The sequence below is a fragment of the Schistocerca americana genome, chromosome 1 (assembly GCF_021461395.2).
Source record: "Schistocerca americana isolate TAMUIC-IGC-003095 chromosome 1, iqSchAmer2.1, whole genome shotgun sequence".
Classification (NCBI taxonomy): Eukaryota; Metazoa; Arthropoda; class Insecta; order Orthoptera; family Acrididae; genus Schistocerca; species Schistocerca americana.
In genome coordinates, this window is record NC_060119.1 from 822436525 (window position 1) to 822460606 (window position 24082).

The 24082-nt window shown below is 43.9% G+C and overlaps 1 protein-coding gene across 4 annotated transcripts in view; it reads left to right on the forward strand.

The window, feature by feature from the left end:
• The first annotated feature begins 4784 nt into the window (after positions 1-4784).
• Positions 4785-24082, forward strand: part of LOC124546302 — a 343143-nt gene continuing 323845 nt past the window's right edge. For 3 of the 4 annotated variants that reach the window (XM_047125026.1, XM_047125029.1, XM_047125028.1), the window contains exon 1: positions 4785-4904. In XM_047125026.1, the coding sequence (XP_046980982.1) occupies positions 4832-4904 (73 nt within the window). In that variant the 5' untranslated portion in view covers positions 4785-4831. The remainder of the gene's footprint in view (positions 4905-24082) is intronic. The other variant, XM_047125027.1, reaches the window with a different exon arrangement.

Genomic DNA, 24082 nt, shown 5'->3' on the forward strand with positions numbered 1-24082 from the left:
ATCAGGCGCCTACTGCGAAGGCCCATACGCAGCGTTTGTTGAGGACACTGTTGACAGCCCCTCCTTTCATCTGGGCACTCAGCTACTCAACAGTTGCAATTCTATTCGCCAGTATGCATCTCCGCAGCCGGCATTCAAAATGTTCAAATGTGTGTGGGTTCGTAAGGGACCAAACTGCTAAGATCATCGGTCCCTAGACTTACACACTACTTAAACTAACTTATTCTAAGAACAACACACACACCCATGACCGAGGGAGGACTCGAACCTCCGGCGGGAGAGGCAGCGCAGTCCGTGACATGGCGCCTCAAACCGTACGGCCACTCCGCGTGGCAGCCGGCGTTCAACCATGTTATCTATGGCCGTCGTGCACCACAGTTGCCTCAGCGCCGGTTTTGAGCAGCGACGTTTTGCCATGCGTGGTATACTTTAACCACGGCGGCATGCGAACAGTTCGCAAACGGCCTGAAAGCCAATGATCGTACCGGTTTGGATGTCAGATGAATCGCTCCTTTTTCGCATTACGACAACGAGTGCACTATTATATGTATTCCCTCTACACGCTTTATAATATACCCTCCACAGCTAGTGCTGCCAACTGCCGTCTGTGAGTCGTTATTGCACGTTAACGTCGAACATTGGCAATGGTCACATTAATGTGACCGGACCACATACGAGGGCTGTCCAGAAAGTAAGTTACGATCGGTTGCGAAATGGAAACGACTATGAAAATCCGATAAAGCTTTGCAAAGATGTGTTGGGCAGTGTCTCTAGTATGACTCTAGGTAGAATTATGTCGCTCTTTTCATTCCTGAGCTCTTAGTGAGCGCATAAAGATGTTATAGAAAATAGTGTCTCCCGCCAAGTTCGAGGGCCTGGTGAGAATTTTCCCCTGAAGCTATGCAACCAACATTACATAACTGTCGTGCGGTTTCTTCTTCAAGACAATTTTCAGCCTCATTCTGAAGGGGCAATGAAGATGTTCCTGCATCGTTTCAATTGGAAATGTTTGGTTACCCACAATACAGCCCGTAATTATCTCCCACTGAGTTTCATCTCCGCTCAAACGAACCGCTGGCTATGAAGACAACATTTTGGCACAGACAACGAGCTTTAGGCCAGCGTACAGAATTGGCGGAAAGCACTGGCGGCTGCCTTCTATGATGAGGGTATTGGAAAGTTGGTACAACGTTACGACGAATGTCTGAGTCAGAACGGCGACTACGTAGAGAAGTAGCTGAAAGGCGTAGCTAACTGTTACAAATGAAACATTTCTGATTTTCACTGTGATTTTCATTTCGCGATCAATCGTAACTTACTTTCTGGACAGCTCTCGTACTTGACTTAGGTGGGAGCGTCACGTGTGACGGGTACGCTAAAAATGCCGCTCGAACATAGACGCCAACAATCGCGCAAAGGCCAAGTTTTACACAATTTCAGAAAGCAATATGAAGAAACTAGGGAAATACTACACTCCTCCATGCATCGCTCTCATATGGAGGACGACAAATTACAGAGCCCACAGAGCTATCTAAATATCGTTCCGACATTCCATACGTGACTGGAGAATGTAGAAGCAACCATATGTAGAACAATTTGTTAGCGGAATATGGATGTGAATGGGGTATGTTAATAGTAGCTGTTCAGTGTAACAGGAATGTTATGAACGTAGTGCTGCGTTTGTGCGGAAGGTAGAAGACAATCAGCAGCTGTGCGACATAACTTCTTGCCAGTCGAAAGCTTCTGTTAAAATTTTTAACGCTATTGGAAACTATAATACTATCACAAGAAACAACTTGAAAACTACAGTGTTGAACATGTCGAGATATGAATACGCAACCTGTATTGACCCATGGCATATGATCCCGACCAGGGGATATGACGAAAGTAGCTGCACGTGTCCATGTGATTCGAAAAACGTGCTTTGTATAAAATCGCAATTTCAGGGAAGATGTTCTTAGTTTCCTCCTAAAACATGAATGATGCGTAGTGGCGCTGAATTATCACACAATCCACAAACGAAAGTATAAGTCTTAGGAATATAGTACACTGTCACTAATCTATTGCTATGTGTCGCTTTATTATTGAATAACGATTAATATCATCTGTCACGAAACCTATGATTATTGGATCGGTTGTACGCCCAATCAGAATACATAATTCTTTGTATTAGACTTGTGCAAAAGAAATCTGTCATCCCTGCCGAAATGTTTGTCTGACTGTGTGTGTGTGTGTGTGTTTGTGTGTGTATGAGAGAGAGAGAGAGAGAAAGTGCTTGCTACTTCTACTCGACTCCTCTAAACTAACTGAGAAGTGCAATATCAGTTCAGTTTCAGTATTCAGTTCTTTGCTTCTGCCCATATTTCTTTCGCAGTATCTTGTTCAACTGTGATATCATAATCTTCGTCTGTGACTGGAGAACTGTCTTTTCTTGGCGGAGCAGTAAATAATAATTATTAATCTTCGTTTGGTTATTTTTCATTTTGTATTATCGTGTTTTCATTGTCTGTCAATGCGTGTGTCATCCAATAATAATACTCAACTAACATAATCTAAGGTTTTTAATCGAACGTAACTGTTGTGGATGGAAGCATCTAGTCCTTAAAAGGAAACCCTATCTGCATCTGATCACTAAGAACTATATAGTAACTTAAACGTATATTCATCCAAATTTACGTCTGGAAGATACACTTCCTGTAGAAACGGGATAATGTGGTTTACTAGTAAACTGTTGTGCACTGAATATATAGGAGGTACCGCAATTGAACATCGGCTGATTCGGGTGTTCATTTGGTATTGTGTTTTCGTCACTGATTTGCCGTGCAATATGCGAAGGGATGTCTAATGTAAAGAAAGTGATTTCCATTTGGACTGTTCTCCTGTGTTTTATAGCATAAATCCAGTTTGCTTACTGTGCTCTGTCGCTCGCACTTTGCCTGGTCACCTCTGGCGTCTTACCAAAGAAAAAAATCGACACTGCCATGACAATATTTCTGATTTTTTTTTTTTTTTTTGCCTACTTGAAAGCACGACAGAATTATAAAGTTTACACGGAATTGTTATTTCCTTGCACTTTTCGCAGTGACGGAGAAACAACTATCTTACAGCACAATTATACAGATCGCCATTAGAGACAATCAAATTCAGCATTTCTCGGCTTGTTTCACACCTCTAGAGAAGATATTCCATTTTTGCTCCTCATCACCATTGCCTTATTTTTCGTTAGTTTGTGAACATGATCTACCGTCTATTATATCGAAACTATTCCATATCTTGTTCTATCCGCTTTTTGACTTGGCAACGGTATCATCAAATTCTAGTAACTATTCGCAACTGTTAAAGTATTTTGTGCTTCAACCGCGATAACAACGACCATCATTTTGTACTTGAATACGTCTATACCTTGCTCGTCACGTTCCTGCTGCTACCTGGTACATGCTACACTTTCTCAGGTAATACTGGATTGCCGCACGACAGACTATTGACCCGTTAAATTTTGTCTGTAACAGGGATGCGTTGTGAAGCTGGCGAGGTAACGAGTATAGAGAAAATACGTGCCCTTCATTTCACGTAATTCTGAAGATAGTAAAGGTCAGATAATCCCAAAGCAGGACTGTTGATGCAGTACGGGCTTAATTAACTTTGAACCTTTCGTATTTCCGTTTCATCAATAATAATAACTGTCCTATGTGTGACTGTACCAACAAATCCAGAATCCTCTTTGTTCACTAATTTACAAAGCGCCATTTGTTTACTTACACGTTATTTCCCGACAGTGAAAGTTCTACAGAGTTAAGACAGCACAGAGCTAATACAGTTTAACATACATTCAAAGATTCAGTGAACAAGCGAATTACTCCTCTAACGGATAATTATAGAGGTGAGATGATTGGGGACATAATGTTGAAAGATATTGAAGGGCAAGCATGGAGGAAGCGGTATGGAACAAACTATTTATCACTCTAAGCAATATGGGGAAACCATTTGTTGCTAGTTGAGGTTTATCAGTATCTGAGTGACTCTCCTTGAAATAAAAGTTCCTGAAGTGTTTCACGTTCGTTGTCCCCTAAAGCCTAGGCTGGTATGGATCTTATACCCTTGATTAATATGCCAGAACAAATCCTCTCATTTAATAACGACGAACTAGCAATAGAATTTCGAAAGGACAAAATTTAGATTTTTGTTAGGGAGCTTAAAAGTATAAAAACAGCAATTAGCTATATGAAAACATCTTCATTCACTATTGTTTGTTGCTCAATTATGTCTGACGCGTTTAGCAGCAAAATTCTATTCTCGAAAACCACAATCTATGTTTTTTCGGCTTGCATTTTCGTTAGTTTTCCACATTCCTTTTGCCTTTGCATTTTTCTCGCCTTCCTAGGAGGAAAATCTCACGCATATCTAAAAGTTCAAATTTTCGCAATTTTCAAATATTGCCGCATTTTAAACCACGAAAAATATAAACAAACTGGATGGATACTTTTGTCTCTCGTTGTCTTCTGGAAGAGACGTAACGAAATGCTGAAGACGCTTGGTGACTACAATTTCTCCAAGGTAGTTACAGATCTACGCGAAAGTGGCAGCATTTGTCAGGAGTCGGTCATCGGAATCGCATGTAATATGCCGATAAAAGGGAATCTGCTTTACCGGCGACCACCGCAGCTGCCGCTAGCGAGTTCCTTATAGTTGGGATTTCGGCCGCTAGGGGCGCTGCGGTCGCGAACCTCCTGGCGGGCGCCTCGAGTTGTGGACGCCACGAGAGCGAGGCATTGTTGCATGCGGCCGCGCATCGCGAGGTACACCTGGAAGGTAGCAGAAGTCCCAGGACAGCATGGACTGGCCTGTGTGTCTGCGGCTGCTGTTGCTGCTCACGGCTGCGGCGCTAGTAGGTGTCGCAGCGGAAGGTGAGTTACAGGCCATCAACTTCTGTGTGATTCTTGCCAGCTGTGTAGTACACAGTTAACATCGTGTTCGCGCGTTACAATTTACTGATTGCGGTTCCGTGTTGAGCTTGTTATTCTGAATCCATTTTCAAAGTGTTTAATACCGTGTACAGGTAAAGGGTCTGTGAACTAACCTTATACTATCTGATCGTTTTGTGAATAGTGTAGATTGCAGTTGTTGCATCAAACTCTGGCGCCTGCGTTTTAAGAGAAGAGCTTGTTAACATATCGCAGTATTTTTCAGTGCTGTTTCTGGCTTGGAATACAGATATATGAACCAGTTCACGAAACGTTGTGGTGTCCTATAGGCTGATTACGTCAAACTGACATTTGTTTTTCGAATTCCTGGCAACAATTAATTCGATACATCAAATATTCTTAAAGTAAATTTTCGCTGTTCGTGAAAGAACGCCTGGTAAACGAATTAATATATCGAATATAGCATACATAAAGTAGCAAAACTTTGCAAACTGATTTTCTGAGAAATAGTAAGCATAGATATTAGGTACTGTTTTGTTTGTCGTTGGAGGAAGTTTCATCCATCCAGTATACAGTACTGTATTACACGAGTTTCACGCTAAGGGCATAGATATAGTCCCATATTTCTATGCAGACAACTTTATACAGGCATCGAATCATTCAGAGGACACTTGTCTCCAACATCCGATGAACGGCGTTATTCATTAACAGCAGTCGGCTTTACGACTGTATTGAATGAATGGATAAGTTGTAAACTTGCCGATGTATCTGCCTATACTGTTAATATGTAACACTTAATCAATTACATTTTTTGTTCAGCATTACCGAATGAACAAAAAAAGGTTCTTGCAGCTCTGTGACAGTCACACAGATCTTTTACACAGAAGTTATCTTTATTCATTGCTCTTAAAGTTTTCTACAAAAATTTTGGAAATTGTTTCTGATGCGTATGATGGTCGTTCCGATGTTTTTTTTAATGTTGGCTTAAGCCGAGTACTCGGAAAGTCACTTGGCCCTGACATTTTTGAAGGAAGCATTTCAATATCGCCGACCAGGGTTGGCCGAGCGGTTCTTGGCGCTACAGTCAGGAACCGCGCGACCACAACGGTCGCAGGTTCGAATCCTGCCACGGGCTTGGATGAGTGTGATGTCCTTAGGTTAGTTAGGTTTAAGTAGTTCTAAGTTCTAGGGGACTGATGACCTCAGAAGTTAAGTCCCATAGTGCTCAGACAAATTTGAACCATTTCAATATTCACTTCAAATAATGCCACGTCGAGCTTAAATTTTCCGAGTGGATTGTAATCCTGGATCCCTAAAACAGTTTACAGATGACCTAGTACGGCCTGGATAACTGATAGTGTAAAGAAATCAGAAGTACTCCCACAGCGAGCACGAAACCCCGATCGCTGCAGACCTTACAGACATTTGATAATGCATTTGACGAGTAATGTCTGTATTATGTAGTAACAACAGTCGGGTGTTTTAGAAAATAGCAAGAGACATTATTTTCATTTCCTTTCTGACACTAGTCAAGAGCCAGGTTATCGAAACATAAATTACCATGGTAAATGCATTTCATTGATGCTAGAGGACTACGTCATTATCTGTTAGTGTCATGTGGACTATAGGGGGTTGCTTACTGTGAACGATGTTTCTAAGACGTATGTTTAGGTGTGCATCACCTCGGCGTCTCATAAGCACTATCGCTCAAATATATATCCACAGCTTCAACTGTACTCTACAAGTCACGTTGCAGTGTGCCACGAAAACTGCTGCTTGTTATCGCTTCCCTGTTTAGTTTGCTATAGGTGCGTGGGCAAAACGATTTTCAATGAACCTCCGGGTGAGCTCTGATTTCTCTGATTCTGTCGAGTGATCACTTCGCGAGACATATATGGGAGGAACTAGCAGAACCCACTACTTTATCCTCCGCGGAGAGTGTTCATCAGAGACAATAGTATCGGCAGGACTGTCTCAGGAGTCACTCTTATTCTCTATATACGCTGAAAAGTCAAAGAAGCTGGTACACCTGTCTAATATTGTGTAGGGCCCCGCGAACACGCAGAACTGCCGCAACACGATGTGGCATGGACTCGGCTAATGTCTGCAGTAGTGCTGGAGGGATTTGACACCATGAATCCTGCAGCGCTGTCCATAAATCCATAAGAGTAATAGGGGGTGGAGATTTGTTCTGAAGAGCACATTGCAAGACATCGCAGATATGCTCAGTAATGTTCATGTCTGGGGAGTTTGGTGGCGAGCGAAAGCATCTAAGCGCAGAAGAGTGCTCCTGGAGCCACTCTGTAGCAATTCTGGACGTGTGGGATGTCGCATTGTCCTGCTAGAATTGCTCAAGTCCGTCTGAATGCACAATGGACATGAATGGATGCAGGTGATCAGGATGCTTACGTACCTGTCACCTGTTAGTCGTATCTAGATGTATCAGGGGTCCCATATCGCTCCAACTGCAGAGCCCCGAGCCGTTACAAAGCCTCTACCAGCTGGAACAGTCGCCTACTGACATGGAGGGTCCATGCATTCATGATGTTGTCTCCAAACCCGCAGACGTCCATCCGCTCGATACAATTTGAAATGAGACTCGTCCGACCACGCAATATGTTTCCAAGCATCAACAGTCCAATTTCGGTGTTGACGGGCCCAGGAGAGGAGTAAAGCTTTGTGCCGTGCAGTCATCAAAAGTACACGAGTGGGCTTTCGGCTCCGAAAACTCATACCGATGATGTTTCGTTGAATGGTTCGCACGCTAACACTTTTTGATGGCCCAGCATTGAAATCTGCAGCAATTTGCGGCGTCACGATGAACGATTCTCTTCAGTCGTCGTTGGTTGCGTTCTGGCAGGATTTTTTCCGGACGCTGCGATGTCGGACATTTGATGTTTTACGGGTTTCCTGGTGTTCACGGTACACTCGTGAAATGGTCGTATGGGAAAATCCCCACTTCATAGCTACCTCGGAGATGCTGTGTCGCATCGCTCGTGCGCCGAATATAACACCACGTTCGAATTTACTTAAATCTTGATAAGTTCCGTTTATAGCAGCAGTAACAGATCGAACAACTGAGCTAGACATCTCTTGTCTTACATAGGCGTTGCCGGTCGCAGCGGCGTATTCTGCCTGTTTATATATCACTGTATTTAAATACATACGCCTATACCAGTTTCTTGGTTGTTTCAGTTCATAAAGGGTCAGTCAAATGTAAACGAAATAGGAAAAAAGTAAGTAAATTGTTTACTGTACCAATAGTAATGGGCAAACTGTTAATACATTTGAGCGGTTCTAGGCGCTTCAGTCCGGAACCGCGCTGCTGCTACGGTCGCAGGTTCGAATCCTGCCTCGGGCGTGGATGTGTGTGATGCCCTTAGGTTAGTTAGGCTTAAGTAGTTCTAAGTCTAGGGGACTGATGATGTCAGATGTTAAATCCCATAGTGCTTAGAGCCATTTGAACCATTTGTTAATACATTATCCCACTGTGAGACAAGACGGTCAATGCCTTCATGGAAAGTTGTTTCCGGTTGCCTACGGGACCAGGACTGTACCAACGCGAGCACCTCCTTGCCCGAAGCAAATCGACGGCCACGAATGTCTTTCTTCATATGTTGGTACGACTGTTTCGACTGCGCTGTAGAAGCTTCGCTGGGAAGTCCTTACGACTTCCATACAGTCCTCATCTCTCCCCAAGCTATTTCCATATTTCTGGAGCCCCGAAGAAAGACATTCATGGTCGTCGGTTTACTTCGAAGAAGTGCACGACTGGGTACAATCATTGTTCCGTAGGCAACCGCCAACATTTTTTCCATGAAGGTATTGACAGTCTTGTCTCACAGTGGGATGAATGAATTAACATTTACGGCGATTACTAGCGAAATAGTAAACAGTTCACTTGCTTTTTTCTATCTGTCTTCTTTTCATTGGACTGCTCCTTATACATAAATGATATGACGGACAGGGTTCGCAGCAATCTGTCGCTGTTTGCTGATGATGCTGCTGTGCACGGGAAGGTGTCGTCCTGGGGCGATACAGGATGACTTAGACAACACTGCTAGTCGTTGTGATGAATGGGAGCTTGCTCTAAATGTAGAGCACTGAAAATTAATGCAGATAAGTAGGAGAAACAATCCCTTATCGTTAGAATACAATTTTAATACATTTACGTCGATTAAGCATCTAGGCGTAACGTTGCAAAGCGATATGAAATGGAACGAGCACGTAAGGACGGTAGTAGGGATGGCGAACGGTCGACTTAAGTTTACTGGGGGAATTAATGAAAGTGGTTCATCTGGAAGGAGACCGCGTATGAAACAATAGTGCGACCCTTTCTTGACTACTACTCGAGTGTTTGGTTTCTCCAGCATGTCGGATTAAAGGTAAACATCGACGCAATTTAGAGGTGCGCTGTTAGGTTTGTTACAGTAGGTTTTGTCAACACGCGATCGTTATGGAGATGTTTCGTGAATTCATGTGGGAATCTCTGAAGCGAAGGGAACTGGCATTTGAAGCTGACTGCAGAACAGTTCTGCTGCCGCCAACGTAGGCCTACATTTCGAGTAAGGGCCACAAATGTAAGAGAAATTAGGGTTCGTGCGGAGACATGTGAATAGTTCCTTTTCCCTCCTTTTATTTCCAAGTGGGACAGGAGAGGAAATGATTAGTAGTGAAACAAGGTGCACATCGTGGCTTGTATGAAGATGAATATTCAGATGAAGTAATCCGTTGCGCGACTTTTCCCTGAAAGTACCTTTGGGTGCTTGCAGTAGAATAGATTTGCCGGCCGGGGTGGCCGAGCGTTCTAGGCGCTACAGTCTGGAACCGCGCTACCGCTACGGTCGCAGGTTCGAATCCTGCCTCGGGCATGGATGTGTGTGATGTCCTTAGGTTAGTTAGGCTTAAGTAGTTCTAAGTTCTAGGGGACTGATGACCTCAGAAGTTAAGTTCCATAGTGCTCAGGGCCATTTAGAATAGATTTGTTACACTGTAACGAACTTGAAGAAGTGCTCATAGCTCTTACGGAATGGATTTAGAGCCTTTCTTTACTGAACTATTTTGCTTATAATGATCGTTCCTGTTACATCCTACAATATTGACCATTCCTCTGCTGCAACAATTTACATGTAAAAGTGACATAGTAAGTCTAACAGAAAACCTAATTGTATGTTCATCACTTCTGAAATTAAAAACACTCAGTCAACTTTATCAAATTTTTGTATGCTTCTAGTAGTATCATTCACGCTAAAATCATGTACTCCCCAAATACTTCGGGACGGTTCATTATAGCTGGTTCAACATTCAACAGAATGAAACAATCATAACCATCTATGAGAGAAACCAAGGGGTAAGAGGACCACAGTGAAACAAAGATGCAGAACAACGATATTAAAGGAGGTTAGAGTTTAGCGTTGCCTCTACGTCGACATTCCTAGAAACGGAGCAGGATGTCGGTTGTGCTAGGAAATCGACCTTGCCTTCTTAATGGCACCCCACATATCCTGAACACGATTACATTTTGTGTGGCCACGGCGCCACCGCTTTCGATCTGGAGCTTCAACGACAATAGTAATCTGAATTATTACTCGCTTGAGTTGTCATGTTGCGCCGACTGACTAATACTAATATACCACTTACGCGTTTTTCGAAGCAGAAAATAATGCCTATGAAAAAAAGTTACTTCTACAAGGTGTGTGGCGGTCACTCATAGAGCTATTTCCATCTGCTCTTTTTGACTGTGCGGAACGGCTATGAGTCTAATGTGCAGCACACTTTCTCCCCTCCCGAACAACCTGATAATTACCAGCTAACTCCTTTTTCTGTCTTAACGTGTAGAAGAGAAGTGGGCGGTAAAGGAACACGTGTGCATTAAGATGGTTCTGCCTAACAAGCTTCTTCACGTACTGGGGAAATCTCACGTCAGCACTGAACGTAGCATACGAGGCGGCTTCTGTGAGCTTTCCCAGCATTCGTTTTCAATTTTAACAGAAGTTGCAGACGACAGTCCGTTTTTAATCACGTTCGGTCAGAAGTAACCGTTCATTATCGAGAAGCCGAAACAGCTTGAGAGAGTCTTTTGTCACAGAAGTAATGGGAAAGCTGACTGTAAACTGTAATCAGAAATTACCAGCGAACTGTGTCTGTTTGGAACAGCGGCCGAGTCGCCATAATAACACACAGACTGCTGCTTTCCCATGCGTCTTGATTACATCTGCCATTATAATCATGCACGCTATTTTAAGGGGCTACAACATGTTACTTATTATGGAAGCATTTCCTTGCAGGATAACAATCCTTAACTGTTGATTTTACGAATACATCGCAGATTTAGAAGGCATTCGCTCTAATATCCAGTTCTCCCCTTTTATTTCACTAGGTAATACGAACATCTTTTTTCGCCCAAGGATTACTTTTCTCTTAAATATAGGGGAACAGGTCAAATGTTTGTTAGCAGTGTTCAGCGGCTATTTCTGCATCCACACTCTCCACAACTTGCCGCAAAACAGGTTTAATGCCTATTTTAACAGTGATAAGTTGCAGCTCCAAATATTTTTATTGTGTTTTCAAAACATTTACGATTTTTCGTTTTTAGGAGGTGTTAGAATCTTTTTCATGCAATAAATGTCATATACAAGGCTTTCCGTCGCCGTAAATAGTTTTATCACAATATTAAATTTTTAAAAAAGACAAAGCCAATAAGCTGGCTCGGCTAAGTGAAATAGAACGATACAGGCAGCTAAACAAAGTTACTTTCAACTGTTATACTGTAGATTGACCTTTTTACCTTTTTGCGTGTGTGTGTGTGTATGTGTGTGTGTGTGTGTTCAAATGGTTAGAATGGCTGTGAGCACTATGGGACTTAACTTCTGAGGTCATCAGTCCCCTAGAACTTAGAACTACTTAAACCTAACTAACCTAAGGACATCACACACACCCATGCCCGAGGCAGGATTCTAACCTGCGACCGTAGCGAGTGTGTGAGTGAATGTGGTGTGTGTGTGTGTGTATGTGTGTGTGTGTGTGTGTGTGTGTGTGTGTGCGTGTGTGTGTCTTTGTGTGTGTCGTGTGAAACTTCTTGGTTACTATGCTCTACCAGGCAGTGTCAAAACGTAATCAATTTTCACTAGTGGCTGGTCAAGTTTTATTGTATCGTAATTCTTACATGCTAATTTACACTGGAGTGACAAAAGTCAGCCGGCCGTTGTGGCCGAGCGGTTCTAGGCGCTTCATTCCGGAACTGCGCTGTTGCTACAGTCGCAGGTTCGAATCCTGCCTAGGGCATGGATGTGTGTGATGTCCTTAGGTTAGTTAGGTTTAAGTAGTTCTAAGTTCTAGGGGACTGATGACCTCAAATGTTAAGTCCCATAGGGCTCAGAGCCATTTGAACCATTTGACAAAAGCCATGGGACACATATACAGATGGCGGTAGTGCCGCGTACACAAAGTTTAAAAAGGGCAATGCCTTGGCGGAGCTGTCATTTGTACTCAGGTGAGTCACGTGAAAGGATTTCCGACGTGATTGTGGCCGCACGATGAGAATTAGCAGACTTGGAACGCGGAATGGTATTTGAAGCTCGATGCATGGGACATTCAATTTCTGAAATCGTTAGGCAATTCAACATCTCCAGATACACAGTCTCAAGAGCGTGCCGTGAACGCCAGATTTCAAGCATTACCTCTCACCACGGACAAGGCAGCGACTGAAGGCCTTCAGTTAACGTCCGAGAGTAGTGTCATTTGCGTAGAGATGTGAGTGCTAACAGACAAGCAACACTACGTGAAATAACAGCAGAAATCAATACTTTGGGACAATGCGGCGAAATTTGGCGTTAATGGGCTACGGCAGCAAACAACCGTTGCCACGACATCGCCTGCAGCGCCTCTCCTGGGCTCGTGACAAGGTCGGTTGGACTAAGTACGACTGGAAAATCGTGGCCTGCTCAGATAAGTCCCGATTTCAGTTGGTAAGTGCTGACGGTAGAGCTAGAATGTGTCGCAGGCCTCACGAAGCCATGAATCCAAGTTGTCAACAAGGCACTGTACTCGCTGGTGATGGCTCCATAATGGTGTGGACTGTGTTTACATGGAATGGGTTGGGTCCTCCGCTCCAAGTGAATCGATCATTGACTGAAAATGGTTGTGCTCGACTACTTGGAGACAATTTGCAGCCAGCCATAAACTTCATACTCCCAAGCAACGATACAATTTTTATGGGTGACAGTGCGTCCTGTCACCAGGCCACAGCCGTTCGCGATTGGTTTGAAGAATATTCTGCACAGTCCGAGCGAATTTTTTGGCCACCCAGATCGCCAGACGTTAACCCCATCAAAAATTTATGGGGATAATCGAGGGGCCAGTTCGTGCACAAAATCCTGCACCGGCAACATTTCCGCTATTATGGGCGGCTATACAGGCGGCATGGCTCAGAATTTCTGCAGGAGACTTGCAACGACTTGGTGAGTTGCTGCATTACGGCGGGCAAAAGGCGGTGCGACATGATATTAGCAGCTGTCCCACGGCTCCTTACCTCATTGTATCCTTTATGTTTTATGACATTATTTTTTGACAATAAGCAGGATATACATAAGCATAGCGGTTGAATAACGAGTTACATTGTCAGAATCATCGTCAATGATACTCCGCAACGATTCCACAACGATGAAGCGATTTGAAGAAACTACGAACAGCATTAACCTGGCAACAGTTTGCCGGAAAGACGAGAGGAAGGAAACGTTTATGTTTATCTGTTTATCTTCCAGTCGATATCAATAGCATTAGAGAAACAGGGGAGTGTGAGTGGGAGAGTGTGCCGTATTTTTGCTCATGGGACCACCCCGGATTTCACTTAGAGCTACTTATGGAAACGTTGGAAAACGTAAATCACGTTAACCGGAAGATGACTTCAACCCAGTTCCTCCAGAGTACAATTCTCGTTTCGGTCTGCTGCTCTTCTGAGCTAGGTCTGTCCAGCTTGTTACCGCTTACCAAGAACGTATTGAGAGCGAATAACAATGCTGGTTATTCCTTTCGCTGTTGTTTGTGTTTCAACACGCTGACAGTTGTGAAAAGTGAACGTAAATACTGTCAAATTAGTCATAACAGACTGAACCTTTCTTTGCATGTGTAACTTTCAGTAAGGTGGGGGTCACAAAGCTTTCATACTCAGACACTTCGTAATTGTGCACGCAAAACCATATTAGGGGGAACATCCTTTCTTTTCTTTACAAGTGAGGTGCTATCTGATCTTGAAGCTCTGCTGCACGCAAAGTTGCAGAGATATTTGTTAAATAATGGAGTTCAGTTGCTCACCGAACTGTATGATCGTACCGCTGTGTGACCTGAGACCTCATCTGAAGACTTCTTCCGTTCTTCATTAAAAGCGAACCAGCGTTCCATCTTGAACGAAATCACATTCTACTAGATGTCCGCAGCTCGTGGTCTAGTGGCGCCGGCACGGTAGCTCAGCGTGTTTGGTCGTAAAGTTAGCGGCCCTCTGTAATAAAAAAGCTGATTGAATGGATCAACGCTGAACTTGAACGGGTGTCATAGGACGTCCACGCCGGACGACAGCAACTAAATGAGAAAAAAGGTCAGCGCTGCTACCTCTGGATCACGAGGTCCCGGGTTCGATTCACGGCCGGGTTGGGGATTTTTTTCGCCCTCGGACTGGATGATCATGTTATCCTCATCATCATCATTCCGGAAATGGCGAGAGTGGAAAGTGGCGAGATTGGGAATTCGGATGGGCTCTGATAACCACGCCGTTGAGCGCTCCACAAACCAAAATCATCATCACCACTCTGCGGGACTTGTCATCCTGTTAAGCGCATTCTATTTCTGGTCAAAATTGCTGTACGCCCTCCATTAAAACATCCTACGCTGGTCCATACCTTATGGACTACGGATGTAAATGGGGCTGGGACTACCTTGCAAGTTACTAAATCAAGAACATGAATCTAATAAGCTTCTATTAAGATGCGAGTGCTGTAGGTTGTATAGTACTTAGCTTTGGTTCCCATTTTCTAGGATTTAGTTGCACACCTCAATATTCAAAGAACTTGGTCGAGAATGAAAAGATCGCCAAATGATAAAGTTTATTTGCGGTCGAAATTGGAGAACGGTTGTGAACTTGAAAGAGGTTGTAAATGAATTCGTAGAATAAACAATTCTTCCAACAGCTTAGGCCTCCTTCACTTTTTCATTAACTGATGGTCGATAATATACGGGGTGAAGGAGCTAAGATAGTCCACCCCAAATATATCCAGAATGAATAAATATATCGAGGTGCTGTTTTCATCAAGTTATAACGGACAATATGGCGAATTTCCTGACGTTCTCAAATAATTTTTATCGTTTATAGTTGCCGAATTACGGCACCGACTTTGTCATTTTTTAATGGGACAATATGCTTTTATCTGTGGCATTTGGAAGATACTTCTAAGAGAATTTCAACGACGTACCTCGTATGGGACTCGATCAAATGGTATCAAGATAATAGTGCCGCAATCCATTGTTCCACCCTCGCGAGAAGAGGTTCCGTAAACGTCTGCCCTATTACGGTAAATGTAAGATAACACGTGTCTCACGTGCGGATCGTGTTTTTATTATGTGGCTGTCATAACAAATGCTCAAAAATTTGACCCTGAGCATTGCTATAGGCTATTAAGTGGTTATGGAGAAACAATACTACAGGTTGAATTTCACGTGGATTAACGACCAAAATAGGCCCGTGTTATAAGGCACTATTTTCATGCCTTCGGGAGTTGTCGGTGTTTGCTAATAGACGCCTTGTTTTAATTTCCGGACAGCCGGTGTGGGCGAGCGGTTCTAGTCGCTTCAGTCTGGAACCGCGCGACCGCTACGGTCGCAGGTTCGAATCCTGTTTCGGGCATGGATGTGTGTGGTGTCCGTAGGTTAGTTAGGTTTAAGTAGTTCTAAGTGCTAGGGGACTGATGATCTCAGATGTTAAGTCCCATAGTGCTCAGAGCCATTTGCATTTAATTTCCGCTACAGGAAAAGCGTTATAGTTGTTAAGCCTGGTGAGCGTGAAGAAAATTTTACGTTTCCTGAACGGCCGTTAAATTGCTCTCTAAATGTCCTCTAAATGGAATGGGAGGGACATTCGTCATGTTGGCATCACACTGTCTGCCGTTTGTCCAGCATACAACCGCACTGCTGCTTTAATAGTTTGGTGACATTTGCCATAAACGATATTTACGTTTTTGACTGGCGTATACATTTTGAATCTCTGACTAACTTTACGAGCAACTTATCTGACTGCTACAACAGCAGAACGCAATCTGATGGGCTTCAAGCACACAGGCAAATACATGAACCATACCTGAGTTGTGTGTTCGCTTACATTTGGTATAATAGGTCAGACGTTTGTGGAACGTCTTTCCTGTCCGGGGGACTGTGGTTTCCTGCTCTGTTATATTGATATTATTTGATCAAGTTCCATACAAGTTATCTCGTTGAAGTACTCCTAGAAGCATCTTGCAAATTCGACGACTATAAACCATGAAAAGTACTTGCGAAAGTCTGGAAATTCGCCATTTTGTCCGCTGTAACTTGGCGAAAACCGCAGGTGGATATATTTATTAATTCTGGATTTATTTGGGTTGGCCTGTTTGAGCTGCTTGACCCGTCATGCGCATTTGCTCTGGTGTTTCGGCAGATATTTGCAATTCTGTTTTCACAATGTATAGCTGGAGACATCGAGTATAGGAGGAAGTTCTTGGTTTGAAATCTGGCGCTACAGAAGAAGTCTGAAGGCTAGATGGGTAGATCACGTAACTAATGAGAAGGCGTCGAATAGAATTCTGGAGAAAATAACCTTGTGGCACATCCTGACTAGAAGAAGGGTTCGGTTGATAGGAATCTAGATATATATAAAGATCACCAATTTAGTACTGAAGGGAAGTGAGGAGCGTAAAAATTGCAGTGGGAGACTAAGAGATGAATACAATAATCAGAATCAGAAGGATGTAGGCTGCAGTAGGTACTCAGACATGAGGAGGTATGATGGAGAGCTGCATCAAACCGGTCTTTGGACTGAAGACCACATCAGTGGGAGTTAGCCCAAAATAATGCGACGTCCAGTGTCAACAGGAAGCGTTGGTTTGTTTCCCTTCACAAAAAAATTATTTTTAAAGGGTAATTTTAAGTGCGCATTCGATAAGTGGTCCCAAATTAGTCTAGTGCAATAGTAGTTTTAGCCATATGTTTTAACAAAGACAGTAAAACACGAAGAATGAAGGTGCGTTTATGCCTGTGCGCCTTACGCCTAGTCGCCTATACTGCGCTTTCCCCATATGCAAGTAGAGGCACGCATGTAGGTTGCATGCCTCTTCCACGGCATGTGCTACAGAGTGATTCCATCAGTGTTCACATTGGGCGTCTCTAGATCCGTGTGAGACCAGCTATACCCGCACGGCGGCTAGCCACTTGGCGCACAGGTGTAAACGTGCTTTAATCAGTATGTGTGCGCGGGCTCTTCTTCCCATGGTGGCACATTGGAGTGTGAATGTATAGTGCGAGAGGACTTACTGTCCTCCCCTTGTTTCCAGTCACAATAACTAGACAGAACACGTTGTCTGGTATAAGTGTTTATTACATTAAACTTTACAACTTGCACAGGCAGCGCGCCAACTGCGGCTCCTGGCTTAGCTGGAAGACATACACACCCGTCCGCTATGGAGTCTCGCAGCTACCTGCTCGGCCGTTACAACGGCTAATCCTACCTGCGTGCACAAAGGACCTGGGAGATCCACTTCCACACGTAGGTTGCAAATTCTTCCGACAGGGAGCAGACTATACTGGACAGTCTGACCTGTCCAGTTTGAAGCTGCCACTAGATGGCAGTTGGAGTGAGTAGCAGAGTCCAAACATAGTAAACCATAAGCGCGTGAATAGCGATGCTGCTTGGCGGTAGGAGCAGTTGGTCAGTGCGGAACACAAGTCGCTGTTGGATATTGTGCGTGTTTTTTAATGATCCTGTGAAAACATACTGCTAAACCGAATAGCGCACTAGAGTAACTTGGGACCGCTGTATCGAATGGACGCGTACAACTACGCTTTAAAAATCATTTTGGTTGTAACGCGATCAATCCGATGCTTTCCTTCGACGCTGGGCATCGCATGAAAGGCGTGATGAGCAGTAATTGCCGAACTGCAAAAACGAATCTGCCGAACCTGTATATCAATTTAATTCCGCACCCACGACAGCCGGGCAGGTGGTTGTAGAACTTTTCAGCCAGATACCCCAGTGGGCTGGGAAATGGGCAGAGGGATCCCTAATTGAGTATATATTGGAGGCGATAGCCAGACCCTTCATTCTTATGAAAACAAAGGGAAAGCCCCCGAAAACGTTGTTCGGAACCGGAGCATTCAAACTATTTTGAAGCATTCAGACTGTTTTAATTTATTCCTGAGATGAAATTGTCCGTTGTACCGGACGAAAATAAATATGTTGTCTTGTTTATGTACGAATGGGCTTTGTGCTATGCGTCTGATATATATGTGCAGCGCATTGTGGTTGACCTCCTCGTATAACTCAGCGCACAGTGGGTTGATCTTAGAGAAACGCTGTCGAATTACTCGTCGGATTAATGACTTTTGATGCACCAGTCAGTACGACCGCGGATTAAAAGCGGTCTTCCACATTCACCTAGGTTCATACTGAGTCGGTGTTCTATCCCCACCTCATAAACCCAATATAAAAAACTGAAATATGATTACACCGCAGCACAATGTGCTCTAGACTTACACGTAAGATTATCCTCGCTAGCAGTGTCTGACGAATGGCGCTAGTAGCTGTCTTGAATTGACACAAGAGAAACTTTTCCTAGAGTCACAATGTGTTGCTGAACTTGAACTTACGCTAACTATCGTACATGATGAACCGATGAAAATACAACACACTATGTTATGTTATGTTGAAAATAGATTATCGAGGGACGTGACCCCTAGGCCGCCACATTGCACATTATTCTTATCTGTCTTCTTTTACGGGATTTCCCCCTGGAGTTAGGCATTCCCTACCTCCACAGGCCTCATTCGTTCCAGTCATCCGGTCTGATATCAATCTTCCATTGTTTTCTGTAAATATTTTTCCCTATCTTAGCGCTGGCCTTCCTCTCCTCCTTCTTCCGGGTAGCTCCCTGCTTAAAATCTTCCTTGGCCATCTATGGCTAGATATTCTGTGTACGTGTCATAACACTACAGCGCTCTATTCTCCAAAATTTTTGTTATAGAGCACGTTGTCTCCGTAGCTCCTCATTTCCATTCCAATCTTGCCTCGTTAACTGGAGACATCTTCTCATGTAGCCCATTCCCACCGTTCCAATTTTGTCCATAAGTTTCCTTAACTGTGGGTGCATACCATCTCCATACAGAACAATGAAATATTCTTCTCTTAGTGTCCTGCCGAATGTTATAAACTCATATTTTCCGACCAACATCTTCAGTATCCCTCTTTCCCATTGCTATTCTGGAACCTGTACGCGCCATCCAAGCTCTGTTTGACTCAATGCCTAGACGTATCAAGGCCGTTATTACGGCCAGAGGTGCTTGTTCTGGGTACTGATTTCTCAGGATCTATGCACCCAAATTGCGTGAAAATGTAATCACATGTCAGTTCTAGTATAATATATTTGTCCAATGAATACCCGTTTGTCATCTGCATTTCTTCTTTGTGTAACAATTTTAATGGCCAGTAGCTTATATATATTTTCATTCTAACGAGGTGCATGATATAACGATATGTATATAACGATATTAGTATATACAATGAAACATACATACATATATATATTACCGCTGGATATATTTCGTAAACCACATCAAATACTGACGAATCGATTCCACAAACCGAACGTGAGGAGAGGGGCTAGCGTAATTGGTTAATGCAAACCATACGAAAATGCACGGAAGTATGTTTTTTATCACAAACCTACATTTTTTTTAAATGGAACCACGTTAGTTTTGTTAGCACATCTGAACATATAAACAAATACGTAATCAGTGTCGTTTGTTGCATTGTAAAATGTTAATTACATCCGCAGGTATTGTAACCTAAAGTTGACGCTTGAAACCTCCGGCGTTCAGTTGCGTGTTGTAACAAACACGGGCCACGGTCGGCGAGCAGCATCTGCAGGAACATGTTTACGATGACGACCGTGTTTACGAGTGTGGCTGTAATGCATTGTTGTGGTTTGGTCTAGCTGTCGCAGTGTCCGCATGTAGCGCTTGCTGCTATTGTTATTCTGCATCCGTCTCCGCAGGCAGACCAACTGTAGTACACCGTGTTACCACACGTCTGTGACAGTGTAGTGTTGTAGGAACTGTGACCATGGTGTATTCGAAAAATAAAAAGGCGGAGATGATACTCATCTATGGCGAGTGTCGACGAAATGCAGCTGAAGCCTGCAGGATGTATGCAGAACGGTACCCGGACAACGTGTCGCACATTCCAAAACATCTACCGCCAATTGTATGCAACAGGTATGGTCGTAGCACGTAAACGGGTCCGTAACAGGCCCGTCATACGAGAAGCGGGTGCAGTTGGTGTGTTAGCTGCTGTTGCCATGAACCCACACATAAGTACACGGGACATTGCGAGAGCCGGTGGACTGAGTCAAAGTAGTGTCATGCGCATACTGCATCGTCACCGCTTTCACCCGTTTCATGTGTCGCTACATCAGCAATTACATGGTGATGACTTTAATCATCGAGTGCAATTCTGTCAATGGGCATTAACAGAGAATGCGTTGCAGTTCTACCTGTTTATCGATGAAGCGGGTTTCACAAACCACGGGGCAGTGAATCTACGGAACATGCATTAGTGGTCCGTGGACAATCATCGCTGGCTCAGACAGGTTGAGCGACAGCGACCGTGGACTGTAAATGTATGGTGCGGAATCATTGGCGACCACCTCATTGGTCCTCACTTCATTGCAGGGGCCCAAACAGCTGCAACATACATCGCGTTTCCACATAATGATCTGCCAACGTTGCTCGAAAATGTCCCGCTGGAAACGCGTCGACGTATGTGGTATCAGCATGATGGTGCACCTGCACATTCCGCAACCAACACTAGGCTGACCCTTGACAGGATGTTCGACGGGCGTTTCATAGGACGTGGAGGACGCATAAATTGGCCAGCCCGTTCTCCTGATCTTACACCTCTGGACTTCTTTCCGTGGGGTACGTTAAAGGAGAATGTGTACCTGATGTGCCTACAACCCCAGAGGATATGAAACAACATATTGTGGCAGCCTGCTGCGACATTACACCAGATGTACTGCGGCGTGTACGACATTCATTACGCCAGAGATTGCAATTGTGTGCAGCAAATGATGGCCACCTTATTGAACATCTATTGGCCTGACATGTCGGGACACACTCTATTCCTATCCGTAATTGGAAACGGAAACCACGTGTGTACGTGTACCTCACCCTTCATGGTAATGTACATGTGCGTCAGTGAAAAAGACCAATAAAAAGGTGTTAGCATGTGGACATAATGTGCTGTTCCAGTCTCTTCTGTACCTAAGGCCCATCACCGTTCCCTTTGGATCCCTACGTAATTCGGTGCTCTCCGATACACACGATCGAACAGCGGAGGAGTGGTAGTCAAGCGTCAACTTTAGGCTACAATATCTCCGGATGTAATTCACATTTTACAATGCAACAAACGGCACTGATTACGTATTTGTTTATATGTTCAGATGTGCTAACAAAACTAACGGGGTCCCATTTAAAAAAACGTAGGTTTGCGTTAAAAAACATACTTCCGTGCATTTTTTTATGGTTTGTATTAACCAATTACACTAGCCCCTCTCCTCACGTTCGGTCTGTGGAATCGATTCGTCAGTATTTGATGTGGTTTACGAAATATATCCAGCGGTAATGTTAGGTGACTCACCCTGTATATACGAGGGTTATTCCAAAAGTAAGGTCCGACCGGTCGCGAAATGGAAACGACTATGAAAATCCGATAAAGCTTTGCACAGATGTGTTGGGTAGTGTCTCTAGTATAACCCCAGTTAGCATCACGTCGCTCTTCTCATTTCTGAGCTCGCAGTGAGTGCGTAAAGATGTCTAGAAAATAGTGTCTGCCGCCAAGTACGAGGGCCTGGTGAGAAATTTCGCCTGAAGCTATGCAGCTAACATTACACAACTGTCGTGCTGTTTCTTCTTCAAGACAATTCTCAGCCGCATTCTGCAGGGGCAATGAAGATGCTCCTGCATCGTTTTCAAATGGAAATGTGAGATTACCCACAATACAGTCCGCAATTGTCTCCCCCTGAGTTTCATCTCTGGTCACATGAACCGCTGTCTTTGAAGACAACATTTTGACACAGACAACGAGGTGTAGGCCAGCGTGGAGAATTGGCGGAAAGCACTGGCGACTGCTTTCTATGATGAGGCTATTGAAAAGTTGGTACAACGCTATGACAAAAGTCTAAGTCAGAACGGCGACTACGTAGAGAAGTAGCTGAAAGGTGTAGCTAATTGTTACAAGTAAAACATTTCTGATGTTCACTGTGGTTTCAATTTGGCAATCAATCGGACCTTACTTTTGGAATAACCCTCGTATATACAGGGTGGTCCATTGATCGTGACCAGGCGGCGATAAGGTTAGTCCGCTAGATGGCGCTGCCATAGGTCAAACGAATATCAGCTGCGTTTTTTAGATAGGGATCCCCATTTTTTATTACATATTTGTGTAGTACGTAAAAAATATGAATGTTTTAGTTGGACCACTTTTTTCGCTTTGTGATATATGGCGCTGTAATAGTCACAGACATATGGCTCACAATTTTAGACGCACAGTTAGTAATAGGTAGGTTTTTTAAATTAAAAAACAGAACGTAGGTACAGTTGAACATTTTATTTCGGTTATTCCAATGTGATACTTGTACCTTTGTGGCCTTATAGTTTCTGAGAACGCATGCTGTTACTGCGTGATTACCTGTAAATACCACATTAATGCAAGAAATGCTCAAAATAATGGCAATACGTGTAACGACATTCCTCTCAACAGCTAGTAATTCGCCTTCCGTAATGTTCGTACATGCATTGACAATGCGCTGATGCATGTTGTCAGGCGTTGTCGGTGGATCACGATAGCAAAAATCCTTCAACTTTCCCCACAGAAAGAACTCCGGCGGGCCATGATATGGTGCTTCGACAACCAATCCACGTGTCATGAAATATGCTGTTCAGTACCGCTTCAACCGCGCGCGAGCTATGTGCCGGACATCCATCATGTTGGAATTACATCACCATTCTGTCAGGCAGTGAAACATCTTGTAGTAACATCGGTAGAACATTACGTAGGAAATCAGCATACACTGCACCATTCAGATTGCCATCGATAAAACGGGGGCCAATTATCCTTCCTCCCATAATGTCACACCATACATTAACCCGCCAAGGTCGCTGATATTCCACTTGTCGCAGCCATCGTGGATTTTCCGTTTGCCCAATAGTGCAGTGTTACCGCTGTTGGTAAATGACGCTTCGTCGCTACATAGAACGCGTGCAAAAAATCTGTCATCGTCCCCTAATTTCTCTTGTGCCCAGTGGCAGAACTGTACACGACGTTCAAACTCGTCACCATGCAATTCCTGGTGCATAGAAATATGGTACGGGTGCAATCGATGTTGATATAGCATTCTCAACACCGACGTTTTCGAGATTCCAGATTCTTGCGCAATTTGTCTGCTACCGAAGTGCGGATTAGCCGCGACAGCAGCTAAAACACCTACTTGGGCCTCATCATTTGTTGCAGGTCGTGGTTGACGTTTCACATGTGGCTGAACACTTCCTGTTTCCTTAAATAACGTAACCATCCGGCGAACGGTCCGGACACTTGGATGATGTCGTCCATGATACCGAGCAGCATACATAGCACACGCCCGTCGGGCATTTTGATCACAATAGCCATACATCAACACGATATCGACCTTTTCCGCAATTGGTAAACGGTGCATTTTAACACGGGTAATGTATCACGAAGCAAATACCTTCCGCACTGGCGGAATGTTGCGTGATACCACGTACTTCTACGTTTGTGACTATTACAGTGCCATCTATCACAAAGCGAAAAAAGTGGTCCAACTAAAACATTCATATTTCTTTACGTACTT